Source organism: Pholcus phalangioides, unplaced genomic scaffold (genome assembly GCF_987345545.1).
Source record: "Pholcus phalangioides strain wild (caught in Gottingen) unplaced genomic scaffold, Ppha-v1.0 ptg000004l_1, whole genome shotgun sequence".
Lineage (NCBI taxonomy): Eukaryota > Metazoa > Arthropoda > Arachnida > Araneae > Pholcidae > Pholcus > Pholcus phalangioides.
Window position 1 is genome coordinate 36,216,587 of NW_028301597.1, and position 19,961 is coordinate 36,236,547.

Below are 19,961 nucleotides of genomic sequence, written 5' to 3' on the forward strand. Positions count from 1 at the left end.
ACCAACAAGGTGTTAAGCGAGATGGCTTGATTCGATGGATATTTTATATCATACAATGGGATTTTCGTGTTATTTGTTTATTGTATCTTATATATAAAGAGTGTCCCATCAAAACCACCCAAACTCTGCACAGCCAGATTTCTCGCTTGGATTACATAAAAAATGCTGAAAGAACTGTACTTGTACGACTCATAATTTTAGAAAAAAATGCAGGAGAAAAGTACGATGTTATCCGGTGTAGTAAAAAAAACTTTATTGGAAACACATGGGGAACATCTGTATTTGCATATGTTTACATAGGAAGATGTTCAAAATGTCCACCATGTATATTGAGGCATGCGTGCACTCGCTGTACATGTATTATGTTTCCAATAGCATTTTTTTTCTGGCACTGGGCGTCATACTTTTCTTTCACATTTTTCTCAAACTATGGGTCGTACGGGTGCAGTTCTTTGGGCATTTTTTATGTATTCCAAGCAAAGAATCTGGCTGTGCAGAGTTTGGGCGGTCTTGATGGGACACCCTGTATAATACGGCAAGTGTGAGATAACAGATGAAATGGCATCCCCCTCCCCAATAGCTTCTAAAATGTATCTTCATTCCAATATATGTACATTCTCATCCTTCTTAACGAAACACCAGAACTTTTCTCCAACTCCATTTCATCTGTAATCACCACAAAATTTGTTAATCGTGACAGTAGCCAATTGTCCGGGGGAAATATTTTGTAAAAATTGTGTACACTTGTTATTTTTCTTCCTTTTTTGACTCAAAGTAAAGAGTTCTAGACTCTGCCATGAAGCTGGGCTGGAAGAGATCTCGGCAACGGGAAAAGTGCAGTGGCAAAGTTCTGGCGTTCATTTATTCATGCACAGCAAGGCTTGACAAATCCCAGCCATCAGGTCACTATGGCGATTGTGAAATTGGTATTGGTGACCAAATTTTTCTATGTGGGATTGCTAGCTAGGGAAATGGCTAATGGGTTTAATATCAACAGCTGACACTTATAATACAATTTCTTTTATATCATAGAGGAAAAGAAAAAATTTATAAAGTCGGACTCGTGCTTATATATATAACGAACATGGATGTTACCAATTTTCACGTGTAACGAAGTTTTTCTATTTTCTTTGAATTTTGTATAGCTTATCAAGTCAGTACAGATACAACAAATATTTTTGCTGTTTTCTTTATCTCCTTATAAGTGGCTCCAAATGTATATGTATATAAAACACACATATTATAATGCTAGAAATTTTCAATGAACTAATCTCCCATGTATAGGTATTATATAAGTTAAACCATGATTCAATATTAAGTCTAAACTCATTATAGCATCAGAATGCTGCAAAATAAACGATGAAATTAAATCGGGGTTCAACTGCACTTGAAATAATGTTTACTTATTACAAAATAAATATATCATGCAAACTATAAAAATGTTTGTTTATCTACATTTAATTGATATGTATTATTTTTTTTTAGTACATCGGGAAATATTTGGAAGAGCCATATGCTTTGCAGTCTAGACCAGACGACAGTGGGATGATGATATCAGATGGAATAAAATATTCCACTCAAAAATCGTATGATTCGGTTGAATGAAAACTAATATCGATGATTATAAAGTAGCAGCGGGGTTATAGAAGGCAAAGAAACTCTGATACGTCCATTTTTCATCTGTGATTCCAGTTTGGATTTGCATGTTTTTTTTATAACAATAACATGGATCAATTATTTTTTGACTGTGATATACATTAACATGTTTATCGTATACATACATGTGTATTAACGAGATATTTTTTTGTCAAGTTTTAAGCATTTTTTCATATCACCATTTGATAGAGATGTCCTGTCATATTATTAGATTGTTGATTTCTTTTAGAGTAAGTTAGAATCTAGTTGCAGAGATAACACATTTCTTATGTATATGTTACTGCCTAAACTCGAGAAGTGCTGCCACTTCGTGAATTGGCCAGAGTCCGAAATGAACAAATAATTTGGACTTTGGCCAGCCATTTCACAAAGTGGCTGGAGATCCTTGGCCAAAGCTTGATGTGCTGATGTTAAACGGCCAGGTAGGAGCCAAATACATTTTTTTAATCGTCAACGTGTGATGCATGTCTATACACATAGTAGCTGTATTGGATTCGATCCATGTGACGAGAGAAGAACTTTCTAAAAATAACTATATACACACATATAGTTTTTCTGCAAAATTTTGGAGAAAAAAATTACTGCATCATAACAGCGGTTTGATGGGTTGCCATAACTACCGTAGACATAATTACCACGAAAAAATATGCCAACTTTACGATGATCCCAAATCATGTCTTTTGCTTTTGTCAGGAATCACTGGCCACTTTGCGAACTGGCTAGCCAATGTCAGAAATTCGAACATTGGCTGTTTCAATATTTAACAAAATTGGCTAATTCGGGAAGGGACTGGCCTCATTGCGAATTGGCCGACTTCGGGCTTTGGCAGTAACATATATGTACCTTTTTGTAAATTTAAGATTTTTGGATGATATAACTATCTCTTCAAAAGTTATCAAATTGTGTTTTAGTTGAAGAGGAATGTTGGATGCATCTCACTTTGTTTTTATGGTGCTATGTATGATAAATAAATAAATATATATATATATTTGGTTTGATAGAGTTTAAAATACATTTTACGAAATAGAAGGAAGGCGCAATTACAGTTCCTACACTCTTAGCAACACAAGAGGTAATAGCATGGAGCTGATTGGCTACTACGAGCAAGAAAGATAGCAAGATGTCATGAGGAGCAGAGCTTTTGGCAGAACTGAATTTTGCCAAAAGCTCGTCAATACTTTTTATACTGTATTACTTTGAATTAGGAGTCCATTATCATTTCCTTCCACAATCTTATTCACAAAAGATGATGGCAACTCCATTGAAAAAATTAATTTGGCCCTTAAAAGGGCCTTTTTGAAATTAATAAAATAAAACAATGACCTTTGTCAAATTTGAATTTCACCAAGTCCTTCACTACAAGTGACATAATGGTTCATCACTAACTTCGACCAATCACGATGTGTAAAATTTCTATAATGTTGCTAGAAAAGTAGGATTTGTTTATACGCAGAAGGAAGGGCATATGAAATCTTTTTACTTATAGATTTACATAACAAGCATTAGAAAAGAAAAAACCAATGATGAAGGCAAATGACAAACACGTTTTGACACAATTTGTGCCACATGATAGTGTGGCAGGGTTCAACACGTCTTGACATAATTTGTGCCACATGATAGTGTGGCAGGGTTCATAGCAAGCAGGGTGTGGCATTTTACTGGTGAACCATTGATTCTAGAGACATCTTTCCAAATAACGTGTAAGACTCAGATATGTCATTCATGTTCCAAAGGGTTACATAGTTATTAAAGTCAACTTTCTATAGTCCCTGTGTGCCCCAAAAGCCATTAGAAAGTTCTTGCGCTGTTTCTCCTGATGCCAACAAAAAAAAAAAAATGTTTTTAAGTGTAATATTCACTGAGACATTCAAATTCAAAAACAGGAAGTTAAGAAAAAAGATTAAATGTTGGTAAAACGGTTTATACGTATTTAACCCCTTAACTGTCCCCAGAGGCAGGCTTAAATATTCTGCAGCTCGGTGCAAAAACAGCTTTGCAGCTCTAAAACATTTTTTTAATCCGTTCTCCCTCCTTCTAAAATAAAAATCGGATTTTTCCATTCCCAGTAACCATGAATGCCCTGGTGCTCGCCAGGTTTACATGGGCACCTGAGAATGAACATCAAACTAAAGTTTAATGTTTATAAAAAAACATTTGACAAGAAATTTGTCCAATTTGACAACAGTGTCCACTGCCGAGCAAAAAAAATTCAAGTGAGCTCCTAGGCACTTAAAGGAGGTGCGTCCAAGTGGCATGGTGGTAAATGCTCATCTACCACCGCGAAGGTTGCTGTCGTGGTCCCAGGTTCAAACCTGAGGGAGGATAGTTTCCCTAACGAGCTTGAGGTGACCACCAATAGAAAGTGCCTTCATTTCCAACCTATCTCATTAATGGCAGTAAATTACGATATGGCCAGAGTTGGTGTTTGGTTAAGTAAGCACTCTTAAGGGTTGGTGGGTGGGTTGCTAGAGAACCAACAATCTATTCAGGACCGCAACCAGGTAAGCTACTTCATGTAATTTTGAATAATTAAAAAACAATTTGGCACCCCCTCTAGTCCAGCGGCACTTGCATCCTTCTCTTGGCTTGGGGGGGAGGGGCTCTGTGAAGAAAACCTTAAGCAAGAGGGTTTGACCAAGGCCATCATTTTAACTTTTCCCATGGGGGGGGGGGCAAAGAACATGTACTCAGTGTGTTGTGTGTATATATACCATTTTCAGTGTATTTTCAAAAGTCATGGGGGACCCAACTCCCCCTCAAATGATGGGCCTGGGGTTGATGTCCAAATTTTAAAGGTCTTGAACAGAATTTTATACTATTTACTTTGCTAAAATATTCAAGTCAAAATGTAATCAAAGTATAGTTTTGTCGCCCTCTAAAAATTAGTAGACCAGTGTGGCACCACCCTTCGCACCTGCCTAAGTCCTGCCCTGACTGACTGCCACGACCATATTTATGATTTTACTCTTTGTGATTGTAAAAGGGTAGCACTGGGAAGTGAATCGTGTAAAATTTTGTTGCCGTGAAGGGGTTGAAGCTTTTTTTCCCCACCAAAACTCGTTTTTTTTTATTTGAATATCTCAGCCAATATATCTTAGAAACATAGAATTTTTTTATTGGCATCGGGAGAGACAGTTTTCTAATTGTTTTGTTAATTTTCTAATTGGGTTTTGGGGCACAAACTGCGTGAAAAGTTAATTTTTTTTATGTTAATGACTATACAACTCCTTGCAAAATGAATGACATCTGAGTACTATAGATTATTTGGGAACTATTTACTAACTGGAAGTATGCCTCTAGGATCAATGGTTTGCCATTAAAATTCTATACACACTGTATATCTCATTCCAAAATGGCACTCATTTTGGGTGTAGAAACACATCAGGAATTCATGGTTTTTTGTCCTTAATTTCTTCTTTAATATGACAGATTGTGATTTATAAACACAAAAAATTATCACACTGAAACTTTTCCTTAAGAGTTTTATGTAAGGATATATTCATATGAATATCCTGCTTATCTGTAAGTTCCATGTATCATTTTCCAGTCTTCATGTTAAGACTTCAACGTATTTGATTGCAATCATAATAATTATGCACAAAAAAAAAATGTTCAAATCACCAGTTTGACTGACTTCCTTATCTCTCATGCACACATGACTGGTTAACACTTGTCTTGTAATGTGCCTTGGTCAATCTAGGTTTCACTTTAATTTTCAAGGAGTAAATTAGGTTTGAGGGGTCTCAAAATGCTGTTGCTCTAGGGCAGTGTTTCCCAATTGATGTGCCCAGAGACACCCTAGGGTGCCGTGATATCAGCTAAGGATTGTCGTGAGATATGGAGATTAGAGATGTGAGAATATTCTTCTGGATGTAAAACTTGGAGAATATGCTCACCTGACATCTCTATATTCTTGATTATTCTCCTGAGAATATTCATTTTTCTTTTAAATAATTTAAATTTTTTTAACTAATTTTGTTTATATTGTGAAATATAAATCTGTTTTCATTACCTGAAATATTTACACCACAATTTTTGGTATTTTTTTTTTACTTTTTTTTAGTTTGAGTCTCCGGGTCATGATGAGAGGTTTTAAAAGTTTGGTTATAAAGATTTTAGAAACCTTTGGATTAAAACCTTAAGAAATTATTTTAAAATTAGATAAATTTTCAGAAATAAGTTCAAAACAAAAGAAATTAAACCAAAGAGTTGTTTGATAAAGAAAGCTATTCTTATACAATCACCTTCATTCTAAGATATAGAACTGTTTTCTTCAATGCACGTACACTTAAATTCTGTATCACTCATATTTCTTTAACAGTTGTGCAATTCAGCCCTGTTGGTTTTTCTTGCTTTCAAACTTTAATATTGTGCTCTACAAACTTCAAATCCTTGACGAGGACAGGACTACTATTAGAAGTTACTAGAGAATATTCTTATCAAAAATAACAATTATTCTCAAGTTATTTATCAAGATTATTTATTACATGTTATTACATATATTCTTGATAATACTCTCTGGAAAGATTTCTGTAAATGAATATTCTCATCGAGGAGAATATTCTCTGGAAGGACAATTAACTTCAGAATAATTATTATTTTCTATAAGAATAGTCCCCAATAATTTATGAAAGTAGTCCTTCCAGAGAATTTCGTCAAGGATATTATATGTAACTATATTATAAATAACAGGAGAATATTCTCATCAAGACCTTACAAGAATATTCTCAAGTTATTTATAATAGTCCTATCAGAGAATATTCTCCAAAAGATTATTCTCGAGAATTTTACTCTCTAATGGAGATAAAGCTTTAATGGGAAAAAGCTTTAGCACAATGCTAATGATTGATGGTTGGATGTCTACTCCTTTCGTACCTCCTGTATGCATTTTTGCGAAAGTGCAACTGTAGCTCAAACCCTGCAGTCCACACTTAAGTTCTTAATTTTTTTTAAAATCAAATTACTCTCCTCTCATGCATGACAGACGCATCGGATAAGTCGCCATCTGGTAGCAGTGTCAGCAATGTGAGCTTTCGCCTGAATTAGGTCTGGCTATCCTTGTACGACCCCGTTCAGCCAACACCATCTATAATAGAAAGCCTCAGCACGAAGCTCGTGCCATCACTGAAGAAGTCCATTTCACCTATAGTCATTGTGTGTGTGCTGATATACTGCAAAAAAGGGTAAAGTTCATCAGACACATGCTTAAGGAAAGAGGATTCGTTGGCTTTGTAGTTTAATGGTCTTGGGTGCTCACCCGGCAAGTGAGAGGACGTGGGTCTGATTCCCAGCAAGAACAGGTGAATTTTCTTTCTTGGATTTATAATTAACGCACTTTTGTCCTTTTCAACATCATATCTATGCGAGCAAGCCTTTGCCAAGGAAACAATAAAATACAAAGCAAGAAACAGACTATTACTACTCAACCATGCATGGAGCTTGTACACATTCCTCTGTGGAATCTCTAAAGGCCCGTTTACACGACGCAAGTGCTTTAGTTGGTAACTTAATTTTTAGTTGCCAAGTACGATACAATGTATGCAGACGATAAGGGCCGTTTACACGGCTTTAGTTGGCAAGTGCGCAAGTGATTTAGTGGTAAGTGAGATAAGAACGGTTCTATTTTTTCCGGTTAAGTAGACGTATGCGCGCGCGCCAGTGGGCGTGACCTGCCGCGCTGGAGGGGTCTTTTTGCTCTCTCACGGAGGGGTTTATTTTGATCTCAAGCGTGAACCTGTTCATGCTCCGTCGTCTCCTGAAGTTTCGCTAGAATTCCGCGGAAATATTGGATGGTGAGGTGGCCAGAGGACACAACCTTCAAGTTTGTTGAAAAATATCTTCGCCATGAATGTTTGTTGAACTATAGAAATGAAAATTACCTTAACAAACACGTTAAAAATTATTCGATGTTGGAAAAAACTATCGAATATTCTGTCGATGTGATGTCAGGAGTGGAAAAAAATTGAAGATTCAAAAATATATATCGGGTGGGGAGGATTTATATATTAAAAACTGGAGGGGGGGGGGGGTTCGAATATTTCTCTCGTCCAGAACGAATTTGCTGCCATCTGTTGTAAAAATACATGATCAAATATTTAACATAAAGATGTCATCTCTATAGATTAAATTAAAAAATAATAATGATTTCGAAAATTTGGAAATAATTTTTTTTTAATGAATTTTTATTATTTAATTTTTAACCCTTAGAATTTCCTACGAATGCCAAGAATCTTCTCCCGTATTTTCGGCTTCCATAATTCATAATTTATCTCCTCTTTAACTTCGATTAAAATATCATATAATCGATATTTAGAACTTGGAGGAGAAATAGAGAATCTTATACTTCTTCTCGATGACTTACATAAGTTTATAATATGTTGTGTATTCTTTTTTCCCCTGTGGCGTCATCTCTCGCCCCCCCCCCCTTACGTGCACCTCCTGATGCGTGGGTGGCAGAGGCGAAAAAAGGGGACAAGCGAACTGTTTCCCTTGCGTGACCTACTTCTTGCTCAGTGTGTTGCTATCGCCCCCTTTTTTCTTGCTCGCGCAAGTGATATAGTTTCTCCTTTTTTATTGAATAAATTTATATTCTTTAAAAAAAATATCATATAATGTGGCTGCGATCACAGTATTCGTAAGTTCTACCTGATCATCTTCATCCATCGTTACGAAAGCTATGAGCTTTAAAAAAAGCACCTCTCTGAATGCCAGATAAATAAAAAATTATTACTATTATACTCCTGCGCGTTGTGCGTCTGTCTCTCTCCGTGGATTTGAGTAGACTGAAGCGCGCATGCGCTAACCTCTGTAAAAATTGTCCAATGAGCGCCTACTTACCACTTATCGTGTGGATAGTTTCAAGAAGAATCGGTAAATTAAAATTAAGTTGCCCACTAAAGCGCTTGTCTCGTGTAAACGGGCCTTAACATGAATTGGTACATGCCGGAATGTGCTTGTGTATGTTGTGAATATAACGTGAAGTTTCTTTTTGTGTGAAGTTTGTTATATGTAATGCTGCCATCTGCCAAGAAATAGACTGCAAGACCTTGAGGACAATGTTTCATTGTCAAACAGTAAGACTTGATTTCAAGTATATGTGCTCTACGCATCAATCACAAGTTTCATATTAATGATTAATCGAACAAAACTTTATTGATGTATTTTTACTTTGTGATTTTTGTTATAGAGTAAACTGCATTTTGTATTCAAGGAAGGGTGCCCCCCCCCCCAAAGCAGAATGTTTTGCGATTTTCTGCAACGAGCCCTCAGCTGACTGAAAATGTTCTGCAGTAAAAAATTCACATATACATAATAGCGTTTTTTTACGCTTTTCTTAAAATTCTTCCAGATTGTTCTGCAACAGCACTGGTTGTTCTGCGACATATGTCGCACATTTCGGCATATTCTGCTTTGGGGGGTGCCCCAAGTTTTTAATGTCATTCCCGAGGGTGCTGCAAACTGTTAAAGGTTGGGAGGCGCTGCTGTAGGGCCTTGAACATTTTGAAAACTTGTAATGCTGATAGCATCAGAACTGCTTTAAATGCATATAGGGTTGTCACTCAGAGGTGATGGCATAAAGTTCTTAGCGTCTGGCACCTATGTTGCCACTTAATTTGAATTTTAAGAAATCAACATCTTACATAAGCAAATTACATAAGCATCTTACATTAACACCTAAGCAGTCTATAAATTACTCCTCAGGCTTATGAAATATTTAGAAGGAATTCTTAGTGATCATTTGTAACATCTGTAAATTTGCTCAGTGACCTAAAAGATTTGGAAGTAACTTATCTTCTCCATATCCTCTTTTGACAGATTGTAGAATGAAAATAAATCATTAATGATTGTAATTTACTTTCAATGACTTACGGTGTTTCATTCAGCTAGCCTCAATTTTTCTCGTTTTCATCATAAATACTCTGTTCATTTATCCAAGCTTATGAACTGCTCCCTCACCTTCAAAAAAATCTTTCCAAGAACCCCTATCTTAAAAAGTTTCGTTCAACAGGCAAGAGTGTTATCAACTGATGTGTGGAAACAATCTATACGAAATGAATGTCTTCATTCAATGTATACACTTTAAAGATTGAGCATAAAATACACAGCATCCTTAAGAGTAGGTTTTAAAATAACAGTAAAATAATTGAATATTTATACATTCACAACACGTTTATTTTAGCAAAAGATTCTATATTCTAAAGGGTTTTTTCATGTTTTGAAAGAATGAAAGTAAACTTTAAAAAATAAAGTATTGAAACAGACACTATCAATATGTCACTGATAATTGGATATACAATAAAATTATACTTTGCAGGCCAATGAATAAAGTTTCGGAACTTGTAGCAATAGTTTGAATACATTGTAGTTCTTAATGCTTGGCTATATACTGAAGAATAAAAAATTTGTTAGGCTAAAAAAATCATTTCCAACAATGACTCAAGCATTATGTGCTTTCTCTTGATCTTTCCAGTTTATGCAATTATAACCTCCAGTTTAAATCTGCAAAGGAACTCTGATGCTCACTTTCTGCATAGACTTATGTTCCTTGCGAAATCTTCAAGTTTCCTGCGACTATCCTATTCTGATGCAACTTTACCTTGACCCAATTGTTTAGCTTTCAAATATGTCAAGTTTGGACACTTTAAAATAATGTCTCGAAACGTGACACGGCCAAGTACAGTCGAGTTAAATGATATCGTACGGATGAGTTGATTTGGTTGTGATGCCAACAACTCTTTAATTGCATCTGATGTTTCAAAATGGTACTTATTTATTACAATAAATTGTAGAGTATTTCGCCATTTATTTATCATTTTGGGCACATTTTTCAAGAATGCCAGTTTTTTGCTTCCTGATATATTTTAAGTGTTTCTACGCAATTCGATGGGATTTCATACACTTTGTCTGGGCTATGATTCTTGCAGTCATTCATATCAAGTGTTACCAATCGTTCTGATTTATTCAAAATAGTATGAATAGCTGTTGAACGGAAGTCACAGTTGTTTGCTTTGAAGGACTCAAGAGTTGGCAATCCGTTACCATCACCGGGAACAACGTTCACTGCCTCTAAGCTACAAATTCAAAAGTTTATCGAATTTAAATTCTGAAAACATATTGTGAAATTGCCTGTATTTAAGCACCTACAGCTGTGCACGGAAAGTTGTTCAAGGACTGAGCAATTGGCACATATCACATTTGACAAAGATGTTGCTATCTTCAAATATCACATTTTTCAGGTGTAACGCTTTAACAGTATCTCCTCGTGCAGCCAAAAAATTGCCAAGTTGAGACATAATCATCGTTTTGGATTCACTGGAGAAAACCCCACTCAGTGAAATCGTACGTAGGTTTTCATTTCGCTCAGCTAAAGACACTGTACATTCATTACTCCACAAAACACTGCTCAAATGCAAGCTTTCAAGTTCATTACAATAGTTGATTATATTGTAAGCACCTTGGACTGTTGGAATGTGGATTTCTGCTGATGTCTAGGTACTTGATATTTTGAAGGCGCCCATTTTCCGCTATACTCGACAATACATCCCATTTCACACCTGCACCTATGAAGACACTGTTCCATAATACAGGGTGCATCGAGAGTGAATACCATTTCTCACTGACTTTGCGAACGCTTTTCCACAAGTCTTTGTAACCAACATGATGAAATATTTTCACGATAAGTTCATCAGGCAGATCGTCGATGCTTGCCATTACTTAGCTTAAAAGAAACTTAATGATGAGTCCACATGTAGGAAAAAAATGGAGGAACAGCAAAAGAAAATAGCCGCCAAATCGAATTCACTTAAAATTTGCAGCACCACCGTGGAAACCAAAGCTGCAGTAAGAGTCCGCTCTTACAATATTTATATAGCCCTCCTCAATCAATCAATGGTTTAGTTTTAGCAGGGTTTTTGGCTACAGCAAGGCCCTCTCCCTGCGGCTGGTAGAGATTTTCTACATTAAAGAAAAAAAAATATTAATCATTGTCGACTGCTCCCAGAAATTAAGAGCAAAGGAAAACAAAATAAAGGGAAAGGAAGAGTGGGATATCTTCAGCTGCACAGGGCAACGATGCAGCACTTCTAAAGCTAGAGGCCCTCTATTTTAGAAAAAAAAAAAAAAAAAAAAAAAAAAAAAAAAAAAAAAAAAAAAAAAAAACAATCAATCAAAACGATGGGATGCCCAAATATATTTTTGGACCAAACAAGAAATAATGTTGGGAGGAAGAGAAATCAGATCTGACCACTCTAAAATGTAGTTTTTTGAAACAGGATCAATGAGGATAAACTTGCGAATATTTTGATAAAAAGGACACTGGAAAAGGAAGTGATAAGCAGATTCTTCCATTGGACAGTTGAAACAGTAGGGGTCTCTATGTCTTTTAATAGTGTGTAAGTACTTGTTGAGCGGAGCTCGCTCGCAAATGAGTTTGTAAAGAAGGTTTTCAATTTTTCGAGATGACATCTTTCTGGAGATTTTTTCAACAAAATTGAGGAAAATAGAAAATTGAGATGGACAAGCCACTTGAAGTTGATTCCGCCAAGTTGATGTGAGAATGTCTCGGGTTCTGACTTTGTAGTCTTCAATGAAGAAACCTGCTGGAGTTGTCAGAGGAACAGAAGTGGTGGCTAAATTATGGACTGCTTTATCAATAATTTCATTCAGAGAGATGTTGACATGGCCTGGAACCCATACAAGAGTTAGCGAATTTATCTGAGAACAAATATGCGCAATAACGTTATAGAGCAACAAGATGACAGAATGTGAGTGGATGCTAATATTATTCAGGGCAAGGAGAACTGCTTTTGAGTCTGAAAAAATTGTGATGTTTGGGTTGTCTTGGATGTTGAGACAGTTGAGGCCATATGCAATTGCAAGAGCTTCAGCGGAGAAAACAGATGCATTTGGATGTGCAGTACATGTTTTCGTGACATTAGCCTGGGGGAAAAAAGCACCAAGAGTTGTATATTTGGCTTTTGAGGCATCAGTAGCAATAATGATGTTGTTGTTCACCGATTCAAAATATTCATTGAAAAGAATTGAAGAGAGGTTGCTTTTGGGCGTTTTTTGGAATTCCCAAACATCAGTTTGAATAAAGACATTGTTGACAGACCATGGAGGAACCTTGTACATGAATGGGATAAATGAGTGCAGATTTAAGAAAATAGATGAGTTGGCGCATCTATTTTTCCAAAGAGCAGTATTTCCAAAGACAGAAGAACGATTCATAGTAGGAAGAGTAAATTTTTGAGATGGTGAGCTAACTGCGGTGATGAGAGCCATATAAGTTCTGTTTAGAATAATGTTCTCCAATGATGGAATTTGAAGGAGGGATCTCATCTTAATGACCGAGGTGCTTCTGGGAAGACCAAGAATAGAGCGAATGGCTGAATGATATATGGGATCCAGAGAAGATAGAAGGGATTTCGAGCAGTTTGCCCAAGCAATTGCACCGTATCCCAAGATATTTGAAATAATGGATAAGAAAATTGGTTTTAACATTATGTAGGGAATGGCTCTAGCTGACCGTGCAACAGAGTGGCAGATGTTATTTGAGAAAGCTCCTGTAGATTTGAGATGAAGAATTTGTTTCTTCCAGTTCAAGGTTTTGTCGAAATAGATTCCCAGGATTTTGATGAAAGGGTGGTAAGGAATCTGGGAATTATGAATTTTAAACGAAGGATGGTGATTAGTTTTTTTGCGGGAGAAAATACAGAATTGAGATTTGCTAGGTGAAAGTTGAAGACCATTCGTTTGTGCCCAAGAATTAAGAATGCTAATAGATTTCTGAAGAAAAACCTCTGCTTGGTATCCTTCCGGAGAGCTGGCATATAAAATCAAGTCATCTGCATATACAAAAAGTTTCACAAAATTTGGAATTAACGGGATCAGGTCTAGTGTGAAAACCGAAAACAGGAAAGGCGAAAGGCTAGAGCCCTGTAGCAGACCTTTACTAATATGAAACCTGGGCGACGTATGGCCCCTCCAATGAATGTGATGATTTCTATTAGACAGATATGAATGGAGCCACTTGCAAAATACAGTACCAAAACCAATGTTGTAAAGTTTACGAATCAGAATATCATGAGGAACATTATCATATGCGCTCTGTATATCCAAACCAATCAGATAACCCTGGTGGCCTTTCGAGAAACTTGTATAAATACAGGCAACTATATCTCTAAGACAGCTTTCAGTGCCTGTTTTAGGACGAAATCCATAGATATTATGAGGAAAAAAGTTGTGCTGAAGAGAGATCCATTGAAGACGAGAGAGAATGATTCGTTCGAACAGTTTTGTAAAGGTATTGATCATAGTGATGGGTCTATATGAATTAATATCAGTAGAAGGCTTTCCTTTTTTTAGGATGAAGATGACTTTTCCTTCTTTAAAAGATTCGGGAACAGAAGATGTAATCCAAAGAGAGTTGAGATTTTGGAGGAGGAATTGAAGGATATCTGGAGGAAGTTGTCGAATGGCTTTGTTGGGGATATCGTCTGGACCTGGAGCAGAGTCTTTACCTCTTTTGATTGCTGATTGCAGTTCCTTAAAGGTAAACTTCTTTTCCAACTGGCTGTTAAATTCTCTAGAGCAGCTGGAGACTTGAGAACTTGTAGATTGGGGTTGTAGGCATTGGAATCTGGACATGAATGCTTTTGTTTGCTCGAGAGGGTCAATGAGCGTTTCACCTTGAAAAAGAATGACTGCATGTGCCGAGTCATAGGTATGGGAACCAATATACTTGAATTTTCTCAAAATCTTGTAGATATGTACTGAATTGTTGTTTTGTCTGAGTTGGGAGTCAAAAAACATAAATTTGAAACAACGAAATTTATGTCGAAAAGTAGCATGAGCTCTTTTGTATTCAATCCAATTCCCGACAGTAGGTGACTGCCTATATCTCTTAAAGGACTTCTTTTTTTTAACAAGGAGTTGTCTGCACTCTGAGTTTAAAGGCAACCGCTGACTTTTAGTAGCGTCACAGATTACTCGAGCATTGTGAAATTGATCTTTGATAAAATTATATAAGTGATTAAAAGAGTTAAACACAGGAAATCTAGTGTTTGCTATGCCTGTGCTGAATTTGTTCCAATTGATGAAGTAGTGAGACTGTTGATGCGGGCAATAAATCCCGCCCAGAAAAATCTTAATGGGAATGTGGTCACTACCATAAAGGTCTGACCCAGTAGACCAGGTTATATTGCTAAATAGATTAGGGCTACAGAGACACAGGTCAATAAAAGAATTCCTCTCAGCAGAGAAGTAAGTGGGGCTGGATGGAATAATGAGGGCAATATTATTCAGATTGAGCCAGTCATAAATTTTATTGCCAGAGGAGGAAGTTTCTCGAGACATCCAGGCTGGATGGTGAGCATTAAAGTCACCTGCCAGAATAAAAGAACCTCCCATTTTTCCTTTTATGATATTGAGGTAAGAAGTGGAGAAGGAAGATGAAGGAGGTCTGTAACAGTTTGTAATATATATAATTTTGTCATTAAAATAGACAGAGATGACGAGAGCTTCAAACTCGTCGTTGCAATATTGGAATTCCAGTTTTGAAGGAATGTGTTTCTTGATAGCAGTGAGAAGACCTCTTTTATTTGAAGAATTGTCTTGACGATAAATATGGCAACCAGGCAGGAAAAAATTTTTCATTGGATTCAAATGCGATTCTTGAATGAGAATGATGTCAGACTGTTCAAGCAAAAATTGTTTCACAGAAGAGATTTTGTTTTTTATACCCCTGGCATTCCATTGTGTGATAGAAAGACCAGATGGGCTATTACGTCTATTGATTGAAGTGTTGAATGAAAAAAAAAAATTGTGAAAGGACAAACAAAAAGCCAGGAGAGAACTTATCCCCTAAGATACACTAAAATTACTTTTTTTTTCTTCACTTTTTCTTTCCCGGACGTGAAGAACGGGAAGAGGACCTTTGATTTTGTGATGGGATGAGGTCAACTTGCTCAATTTCACTCGAATCGATGATCTTTCTTTTGCCGCCAGATTCTTGAGTAATTTTTGCTGGTGGTGAAGAAAAGGGTTGTAACAATGCTTTGATTTCATTTATCAATGCTTCCCTAAAAGCACGAAGTTCACTTTGAAGAGTGGAAGTAATCTGAGTGTTTTCAGGAGGAGCACTTTTGGATGTAATCGTGGCATATGATTCTGTGTTAATAGATCGTCGTGCCACAGCGATAGAGACGTGGCGCTCTGCTTTGATCTGTAAAACTTTACATTCTGTATTGTATTGGACACACGATTTATCCAGCGCTGAGTGAGAGCCTTTGCAATTGATACAGGTGAGTGTACTAGCTGTACACACTGATACATGGTGCTGCTCCCCACATTTGTCACAAAATTGGGCCCTTGCTGGGCAATATTTTGCAATATGTGTGAATTTGAAGCATAGTTTACATTGTCGCGGTCTATCAATGAAAAGAGAAATCTTCTGGCGAAGGAACCAAAGCTTTATGTCCTCAGGTAAATGTGTTCCCAGCTTTGTTACTAACACAGTGGAGGTAGGAACTCCTTGCTTGATAAAACGCCGGAGCTCAAGAGGGATTATATTATTCCCTTGGATTTCTTCTGCTAATTCATTCACAGGGATGTCTGATTCTATGTTTCTGACGAGGAATCTCGTGGAACAGTTTTCCAGTAGGAATTTAGTAGATACTTTAGTTCCAAAAAGTTGGTTGATCATGAGTGCCTCCAGTGTTGACTTCGCTGTTGATATTGTTAGAATGAGGCACTTTCCAGAGCGAGTAAATTTCACCTCTGAGATATCTTTGCTTTTCCTGATGTAGGTGTTTAGCTCCTTCTGCAGGGCACGAGGCTTCGAAGCTGGGATAATTTGCGGGGAAATCACCATCACTTGGAATGATGAACAGCCCAGAGCGGCCGCTTGAATGGCTTTTTGACCATCTGACATGGTAGAAGTGAATACATTATGTTCGTCAGATTTTTTCTCAGAACCACTTACTTCCATTTTCTCGTGAGACAGAGACTGTGTAATGTTATCCGATGAAGTCGATGCAATAATCTTCATACTGTCAGTTTCAGAAAGACTTGTCATGTCCGAGGTTAGGCTTAAGCGCGCCACCCCTGGGGCGTGCTACTTAATTCTCGCCACTGCAAGAGGGGAAAAAAAAAAGAGAAAACCACAGACAAAACTATTCCGGAACAAAAAATAAAAAAACCTGACGAACTTGTCAGCAAAAGAAAGAGATGCAAAAGGACAAAAAATTGAAAATATTGGACACAAGAACAAAACACAACCAACCGCAGGTCGACCACGTTCTTCCGAAAAAATAGCCCTCCTAATACAGTAATACACGTAAGGATAAGGATACCTTTGTAACGGCTATCACCGCAACACCGGTGCTTCTTCTCATCGTAGTTAATTTCTTTTGCTATGCCACTGCATTAGCAGTGCTTTCGTGTCATTCACGATTTTTTCCTTGTCAGATGGTCTTCTTATGTTTAGACCGAGTCTAAAAGCAACACGTCCATCTACATCTGGAGGCTCTTGTAGGTACATTTGGCAGCGTGACAATTCAGGACAGTGTAATAGGATGTGTTCTATGGTTTCCTCGTTCATCCTGCAGAGAGGGCATGTAGCGACCATGTTCACAGTGAACTTAGCAAGACGGTGGTTTGTCTCCAGTGAGCGAGTCCGAGCTTTGAAGAAGAGTGTTGATGGAAGAGATCCATCATGCGCGCTCTCCCAGGAATAGGCTAACTTCCTGCAATAGTAGTTCAATGATGATTTCTTTAGTACTTCTTGCCTCCACAATTCGTGGGCCTTCTTGCGAATCGATGTTTTAATTGCTTGACCTGGTCGCTGGATGTTTTGTAGCACTAGCGTGTTAAGATACTTTTTACCGAGGAAGTTGGTCCTACGCCACCAGGATGTACTTTGGAGGCAATAGAAAGAGTAGATGAAGAGTTTTTTCACCACTCTACGATCATCCAGTGACCAAAGTCGTGCGACGTATGATAGTTTTGATCTTGCTTCCCTTACTTCAAAGGTGGAGATACCAACTTCACCTTGAATTGCGCACGTTGCTGCGCGTGAGGTCGCTCCGAGGGCGAATCTACAAACCGAGGTCTGAGCAGCTTCCAGAGCCCTTCTGGTTGTTTGGTCCAAGACCAGAACTGCATCTGCACAAGAAAGAGATGGTACCGCCACGGCCTTCCATAGAAGTCTTGCAACCTCATATCTGTTGTAGGAGTAGAGTGCTCTACTTTTGATGAGCCCCTGGAATTATTACGGCCCACGATTACGGTGATTGCGTTGTGATGATTGTGCCCTGTCTGTTGGAAAAGCCTGGTACTATTAATAAAGTGACCATATAAACTGTTTTTACTGGACAAACGGGTGTTTATGACCACATTGACCATATTTTCTCGAGAAAAATATGGGTGATTGAGATTTTAAGGGTGGGATCATCGAGCTTATCTACTCTATAATATAAAATCACAAACTCGAAAAGGGCCTGTTGCTAAGCGACCGAGTGACGGAAGTGGGTGAAGTTTTTGAGTGACGGAAATCGGTTACGATTTTGGGTCAAGTATTCATTTAACTCTAGCACATATTGGGACCCATTTGACCCATCGGGACCATGTTATGTGCATGTACCGAAAGGCTCAAATATCCTACAGCAGGGCCCTTAGGCTGGAATTTAGATGGCGAGCCCCCAAACCAGCTTTTCAGGGCCCTTCTGCGGTTAATTTATAGTGTAAAAAATCAAAAAGTGACAAGAATCGTTCTGGTCCTGTCAGCCCTACTCTTGGGGGGGGGGGGGATCATGCCGAGAGGTATGTATAATATACATATAACAACAGTGCTCCCAACACACAGGGTCGGGGTACCCGGGGGGATTGTACGTATACCTTCATGGGAATGTTAAAAGTTTTCATTTCCAGGGGCCCTTGATGGATCTCATTGTTTTCTTGCTGCTTTAACGTTGAAAAATTTGCGATAGCGGAAGCACAAGATATATCCAGTCTGGGGGCACCAAAAAATTTGCGAATTCGGTCACGGGTAGTTGCGTGGGTGGTCTTGGATTTTATTCGTTGGTAAAGCGAATACAAATGAAAATTTTTCATCGCACGCGCACCGGGGGATGACCGACAAGCTTCCAAGTCGGGGGCCCCCATGTTTACAGGTTTGGGGGACCTGGATGAATCTCATTCTTTTCTGTTGTAGAATTTGCAACAGCGGATGCCCGAGATCAAGCCAGTCTGGGGCCCCCACTAAAAGTATGCGAATTGGTGTCCCGGGTAATTGGTTGGGGGGCCTGGATTTTATTCGTTGGTAAACCGATTACAAATGAAAATTTTTCATGGCACGCGCACCGGGGGATGATCGACAAGCTTCCAAGTCGGGGCCCCATGTTTACAGGTTTCATTTTGGGGGCCCTGTATGAATCTCATTCTTTTCTGTTGTAGAATTTGCAACAGCGGATACCCGAGATCAAGCCAGTCTGGGGCCCCACTAAAAGTATGCGAATTGGTGTCCCGGGTAATTGGTTGGGGGCCCTGGATTTTATTCATTGGTAAAACGAATACAAATAAAAAATTTTCATTGAACGCGCACCGGGGGATGATCGACAAGCTTCCAAGTCGGGGGCCCTGGATGAATCTCATTCTTTTCTGTTGTAGAGTTTGCAACAGCGGAAGCCCGAGATAAAGCCAGTCTGGGGTTCCACTAAAAGTATGCGAATGGGTGTCCCGGGTAATTGGTTGGGGCCCTGGATTTTATTCGTTGGTAAAACGAATACAAATAAAAAATGTTCATGGAACGCGCAACGGGGGACAACCGACAAGCTTTCAAGTCGAGGGCCCCATGTTTACAGGTTCCGTTTTGGGGGCCCTGGATGAATCTCATTCTTTTCTGTTGTAGAATTGCAACAGCGGAAGCCCGAGATCAAGCCAGTCTGGGGCCCCACTAAAAGTATGCGAATTGGTGTCCCGGGTAATTGGTTGGGGGCCCTGAATTTTATTCGTTGGTAAACCGATTACAAATGAAAATTTTTCATGGCACGCGAGTACCACACGCTATTTGGAAACTTTCCCTAATTCGAAGTATGCCTCAAGGATCAACAGGTTGCCAGTAAAATGCCACACACCCTGTATTTGATCATTTTTGTCGCACCACGGTCTTTTCTGTGCACTAGGGCTAAATAGACCGGGACCTACAATTTATTGCCGATTCCGTAAACGCACCCTGTATATATATATATATATATATACATACACACATATATATTACTATTAAAGCCCGAAGTTGGCTCCCTCGC

At 38.2% G+C, this 19,961-nt stretch overlaps 1 protein-coding gene across 5 annotated transcripts in view; it reads left to right on the top strand.

The window, feature by feature from the left end:
* LOC149087354 (natural resistance-associated macrophage protein 2-like) overlaps positions 1 to 2,654 on the top strand; it is a 38,490-nt gene extending 35,836 nt beyond the window's left edge. For all 5 annotated transcript variants that reach the window (XM_089231425.1, XM_089231422.1, XM_089231423.1 and 2 more), the window contains one exon: positions 1,486 to 2,654. In XM_089231425.1, coding sequence (XP_089087551.1) covers positions 1,486 to 1,605 — 120 coding nt within the window. In that variant the 3' untranslated portion in view covers positions 1,606 to 2,654. The remainder of the gene's footprint in view (positions 1 to 1,485) is intronic.
* The last annotated feature ends 17,307 nt before the right edge of the window (positions 2,655 to 19,961 follow it).